The sequence below is a fragment of the Populus trichocarpa genome, chromosome 13, assembly GCF_000002775.5.
Source record: "Populus trichocarpa isolate Nisqually-1 chromosome 13, P.trichocarpa_v4.1, whole genome shotgun sequence".
NCBI classification, from domain to species: Eukaryota; Viridiplantae; Streptophyta; class Magnoliopsida; order Malpighiales; family Salicaceae; genus Populus; species Populus trichocarpa.
The window spans coordinates 3029414-3035729 of record NC_037297.2 but is presented as its reverse complement, the minus strand read 5'-3'; the positions used below and the strand labels follow the sequence as shown (position 1 = coordinate 3035729).

General features: G+C 36.4%; 1 protein-coding gene across 3 annotated transcripts; it reads right to left on the bottom strand.

Moving 5' to 3' along the window:
- Nucleotides 1-256: 256 nt before the first annotated feature.
- On the bottom strand, nucleotides 257-5615 carry LOC7487688 (GRF1-interacting factor 1). Of its 3 annotated transcripts, none has more exons than XM_024583909.2 (4): nucleotides 5096-5615; nucleotides 1961-2037; nucleotides 1029-1113; nucleotides 257-920 (listed from the first exon to the last, which is right to left on the bottom strand). In XM_024583909.2, the coding sequence occupies exons 1-4, from the start codon at nucleotides 5249-5251 to the stop codon at nucleotides 495-497; spliced, it is 744 nt and encodes a 247-aa protein (XP_024439677.1). In that variant the 5' UTR covers nucleotides 5252-5615; the 3' UTR covers nucleotides 257-494. The 3 variants fall into 3 exon arrangements, with proteins under 3 accessions (XP_024439677.1, XP_002319091.1, XP_024439678.1); XM_002319055.4 differs by having other exon boundaries at nucleotides 5171-5605; XM_024583910.2 differs by lacking the exon at nucleotides 1961-2037 and having other exon boundaries at nucleotides 5171-5607.
- Between the last annotated feature and the right edge of the window lie 701 nt (nucleotides 5616-6316).

The window sequence follows — 6316 nt, the reverse complement described above, 5'->3', positions numbered from 1 at the left end:
CAAAGTTTCAGATTTCCAAACTTCACTTCTATTAACGAATTGAAACCGCCAGTTACTTTGTGTTTATTTAAGTTTTAGATTCTGATTCTGATTCTGACAAATGTTACGGGTGAAAGTATCCAAGTGATGCCTCTGTGATTTCTATGGCTAGCAAATACATGCTTTCCTAGAAGATGGTTCGACCACATTCAAAATTGGATTGAAACTAGCCACCCATATTTCAAGCTCACAAACAACATGAAGAAAGGGAGCAGGATTAAAGCACACCAAAACATAACCTAGAAATTTACTATGATACATGAGCACAAGATTCGTTGTCCCAATACTTTAAAACAAGCCAGCCAATGGTTTGGGGTAAGTCTTCAACGAGTTTTTGCATGACAAGTTTTCTAGGCAGCAAGTCCTCCCTGGTTCCTATCTCTAGATCAACTTCCTGGCTAAACATTCCTAAGTTCAGATGTTGACAAACCAGTAGGTTCACCATTTCTTACATCTCAATTCCCATCATCTGCAGATTTCAAGTAAAGGGTTTCACCTCCATCACCACCATGGCCTCCAGAGCTCCCCCCTCGACCTTCACTAGATCCTGCACTCCGAATATCTTGCTTGCTCCCACTTGCAATTCCTCTACCAGCAGCATCGATTCCAAAATCAGGAAATCCTCCAACACCAAGTGCTCCACTGCCTCCTGCCATGATGGCCTCATTTTGCAGCATATGAAGTCCTGCGCTTCCACCAGAACTCATGCCAAGCTGGCTGTGCAAGGCTTGCACTTGCTGTTGTTGCAGAGCTGAGAATGGCTGTTGAGCATACTGCAGCATGGAAGAGCGAGCGGCCATAAGGGCTTGTGGTGTCATCTGTTGAGCTTGTTGGTGCTGCATGTAATGTGCTCCTGGCTGCATAATGCTGCTGGAAGGGAACTACAGGGATTTACAGATAAAAAAAAATCAAAATCAAACTGTAACAAATTAAATACTTCTCTAAAGCCTGCGCATTCACATACTATACATTCTCAACAGCACTTTTACCTGGGCATGCATGGTAGGTGGCGGGGGCTGAGAATCAGCAATTGCAGCCAAGTACATCAGGTTCCGCTGTAGTCTTGCTTGGTTCCTACGACACAAAATGCTCAGTGTTTAGCAATTTAATTATGAATAATTTCCAACCTCGGCGCGGCTTGTTATTTTGGAGTGTACATATTTAGGTCATCAATTAATCCTTTAATAATCACTTCCAGACAGATAGATTCAGTTACGACTCCAACTAGAAAGGGCACAAACAGACATCACCTATACTACAGCTCTAACTTTTAGACATCAGTCTAGGATCTAAATTGCCTACATCAAGGACAAAATCATTTTCCCAGATAGAATTCAAGACCATCATTTCAGCTCGCCAAGCTTTGGAGAGTATCTTTTTGGGACCACAGAGGTACAAAATAAACAGTGGAAGAAGATGACAGAGAATGCTTTATAACCAAGAAAAGTCACCACCCTGGAGGAGAGAAGAAGACATCTTGGTAAGAGAAAATGAGTAGAATATAAGCTCTAAAGAGGCATTCGGATGGCCATGTGAAGTTTCTGTCACTTAAAATTCTGATCAATTGATCTGTATAATCCTAAAGATAGGTGGGCAAATTTTTGGTACTAACCTGCATCAACAAATGGGCTAGTCAATTAAATTTAAAACACCAGCATGCCAAAGGTTTAAAAATGATCATGACTGATAGATATCCAGTTGTATGGTGAGCAGCCAAATGCAGAAGTTATCAAGGACAAATTAATCGTTGATTATGATCCAAGTTCAATGTCTCTTTTACCATATTCCCTTACTTCTAACATAGACCAAACAGGTGTATGTTACCGACATGTAAAAGGCAGACTATTAGCAGCAGGGATGCCTCCTCTAACCAGAGAGAAGGCAAATTTTCAAATTAAAAATGAGAGAGGCTACTACATACTCTGCACACTCACTGAGCTTCCCTAAATTCTGGCTCTCAACAATCTTCAAAATCAATGACTTGTTTTCATCCAGATACTGCATGAATAAACGATGAAGGCATGAATAATAAATAGTTAAATAATAAATAGTAAGGGACAAATAACTAGTAAAAGAAGTAGGCAAAGAAACTCTTTCTTCTTTCGAGGAAATGGGCCTGAAAAATTAGCTTATTCTCCAGTTGATTCATGAAAGGGACAAGAAAACATGGCAAGTGAATATGCTTAAAGAAATATCACCAACTTCTGAAGCAATTCAACATTTTTTTTTTCTTTCCTTTTCTTCACAGTTTCTGGCACATAAAAGGAGTGCTGAAGACTAACAGAGAGAGAGAATAAATTGATTTAGATGAATGCCAAGTCTTTTCCCTCCACGGTAAGTGATAGAACACTAGTTTAGTATCACCATCCAACGCAACTTAATTTTCTCTCCAGGTCTCCATTACCTAGCCTTATTCATACATTTTAGTTTATCTTATCACCAAGCCTCAGTAATCAATTTCATTGCCCTCAGCTCTCCATAATCATACCGAAAAAGAAATATCTATTCTTGTTTAATTTGCAAAGTAGATAACACATCTGACATCAAGAATGAAGTTGGTTGCTTTACCCAAGATACAGAAATGCATGTAGAGGTTTGATTTCTTCACAGCCCAAACTGACAAAATACACATAAAAACAAAGTCCGCACTCTTACAAGTCCAACCAACCATTTTTTAACTGCTTCCAACAAAACTTGGAAAACTTGCTGTGATTTGTTTCCAAACATTTCTCATGTCTAATTCAGAAACCAGTGAGCTAGTTGCATCAACTGACAAGCACAATCCTAGATAGATCTAATCCGGACCAAACATCATGAGTCATGCAACTACAAGCATTGCTCACTTCAACACCATAAACACTTTTACTGGCCCTTGATGTCATGGAGATTACAACTAATGAAATCTCTCTATTCCTATAGTAAACATAATGGACTGAGTCATTACTACATGAAACCACCTATACAGTAACTTGTTGATTGTAGCTGTACCATAAGGTACTATTAATTTTGGCATCCCTTCAACAAATAGGCTAAGAAGCAATACTTTTGTTTATTTTCCCTAGTTCTTTTGGCAGTTGTTGAGGGTCCCGTACAAGCTTAGTAATTTAGCACTCACCCAAGTGCTTAGAAGCCAATAATACATTAAAAAACACAAAACAAACGCCTAGGGTAACATTAATGTGTTTCAACACATGAGAAGAATGCCATGTTAGCCACGAAATAGAACTTTATTACAAAAATGTACGGCAAAAAATGGAAAACGACATGTTATGAAAACATCGAGAGAGGACCATCTCATCAGCAACGATGCGAACATATCCAAACAAATGACAATTTATGTTAAGAAAGGACCCTGCAGTGCAGGCCATTATTCCATCCAATAACTGGCATTCATATGGTTGATCCTGACTATCAAAAACAAAAGTGTGTTGAATGAAAGCCATAACAATACCCAACATTTGTGTTTCCCCTCAGAAGTTCTTAATACACCTACGATAAAGGCAAGGCACTTACAGAAAGTCATGGAACGAACAAGGAAACTACAGAGAACTATATAGCTGCAGGCCAGCAGCCAACAAAGGATTATCTAACTAAAAAATAGGTACACCAATAGGCAAATCTTAACCAAAATTTATAAAACTCTGACACCCTCTCATGGTTTCTACCGCCTATAAAACGGACCATATTACTGGGTTAGAACATTTAATTTTACCATTATTTGTCCTGTCAACTACTATCTCCTTTTTTGTGCTTCATTTCGATCAAACAAGAAACCTTGTCGCTGCAAATCAGCATTTCAATAACACCATTCTGTCTCAATGACTTTTAAGACCAAAAGGAAAAATCAAAGAAATTGTTGAGTTGTGGCTTAAATTGGTGAGTTGGTTTAGGTTAGATTGGTTAACATATTCTATTATTGAACTTGAACTTGAAGCCTTTTTCCTAGTAAAACAAGGATCCACCTTATTGCTAGTATAAATAAATAGCATATGTGGTGGCTAGTTTTATACAACAATAAATAATTGTTTTCTTGATAGTTGTATTGTTTGATGAGGGCAGTGGTGGGTTTTGTGAAAGGGTTGCCTTATCGTATAGTTTTTCACAATTGTAGTTTGTGAGGGCTAACAGTTGTGTAATGAAAATTCCTTGGATTTAAACGAATTTTAGATGGTGAGATGTTTTTGTGAAGTAGGATTTGCCAAACCATGTTGTATTTCATATCCCTTTGATTTTGTGTTATTACTTAGTTTTCTTGGGTTTTGCACAGCAGAAATTGAGTCCTCACATCCATCTGTAAAATCAAGTGGCCAATATGTTAATTTTTTGTTTTCTGCTCTGCCATGCTAGCAGTTACTTGCACGGTTTAAAACCTCTGTATGTATACCAACTCTTTAACATATGGTAGCTGGTAAGGGCACCAGTCATTTTTAGGCTATCCAGTTAAGAACAAAAGAAGGAAGGACATTAGATTTTAAAATAACAATGAGATCCATCAATATTATATGATCAAATATGGAATAAACAATAAGTAAACACTAATTAAAGAACAACCAAGAAACAGCAAAAAAAAATCAATAGCATGATGCTATACATGCCCTATATAACCTGCTGACCTCTGGCTCCAAAAGAAAAATATACCAAATAATCTAAAGATTCAAGCTTTTGTTGCTGGGAAATATCAAAGAGAAAAAGTTACTGCTGCCAAAAAAGCAGAAAAATATGAACTGGACATGAACCCCAAGTGATGAGTAAAGCATGTACAAGACATAAAGAAACATCAAAAGAATAAAAACCCACTTACAAAAAGAGATGAACATACATAAAGAACAAACTTGTAAACCAATACACATCAAAATTCACAAGAAAAGTGTGAAAAAGAAATTGTCAATGATAAGGAAACAGAAACCAACAAGAAAACTTGAAGGAAAAGGTAGCAAATAGATGGTGAAAACAACAGCGTATATATATAGCCACAAACATTACTTGGACTTTAGAGGCACACAAAACACTCGAAAAAAAGAAAAATAAGCAAGCAAACAAAAGCTGAAGTACTTACTGGAAACAGGGAAGAAAGGGCAGATAAAAAGAGAAGGAGAAGGCGTGAAGCAGAGAAGAGAAGGGAAGAGAGAACCTGTTGAATATGATCAGTAGTGACGTTGCTGGGGTAATAGGCTGCCATCATGGGCTGCATCTGCATCAGGTGCTGTTGCATTTCTTTCTTACCTATATTGCAACGACGGGCACACACAAATTAACACAAACAAAAAAAAAACACTCTCTTTTCTCTCTCCGTCTCTCTAAACAGACAAGTATCTAACACGGAGAGAGCGGCCTGAATCTCCTAAAGATCGATTGATAGATATTATTACAAGAGTGAGAGGACCAAAGAAATAAGTGTCTTTGTCTTGGGTTCTTGGTGAAAATAGTCACTTTCTTTACCCCCTCTCTTTATAATTGAGATGTCACGTGACAGAAGACAGAGAGAGAAGCAGTGTCCTGTTCTGTGTCTTTGAAAGTACAAAACCAAGTGAAGAGAATGGGAACTGTTGCAAATGCAACGGTCCGTCAGAGGATCGCTTGAATGTGTTCCTACCCGTTTTTCTCACAATTTGAGTGAGAACTAGTGTGCTTTTCAAGAAATCAAGACGGTGAAAAGAGATATTTCTAAGGGCTTCTTTGACGTTTGATTTTGCCTTTTTTTGTTTAAAAAATATGTGAGAAAATGCCTGATAAATTAAATAAATTGAAAAATCATAAAAAAAATCCAAATCCAGCAATTTCTTTTTAATATCTTAAAAAACTAAAATTGAATACCAAATATCTAAATTAATTTGTAGTTACGTAATAAAAGAATCTAGAATACTAATGCTCGATTTTAATAAAGTATTAATCATGATGTAATGTAAATTTTATAATTATAACTAATTTGTAATTTTTTTTTCAAAATATTTTTATCATAATACTTTTTCTTTACTCTAAACTCATTAATCACACATAAATAAATATTAAAGATAAACAAGTCTTTAATGAATAATAAATATGTTTTTACATTAACAAAATCAATGTTACAAAAAACCGATCAATTAGTTACAGGGCATATACACCAATACATCATTCTCATGCTTAATTTCATGCACATCATTTTGTCTCGTTCCTTCATGAAACTGCAGTTGTTTATATGCACTCAGTAGTGCACTTGGCGGTACACATAGTGAAAGCCAATTATTATGTCACATATTGAGGAAATGACAAAGTTCAAAGTTGTTCTTATATAGTT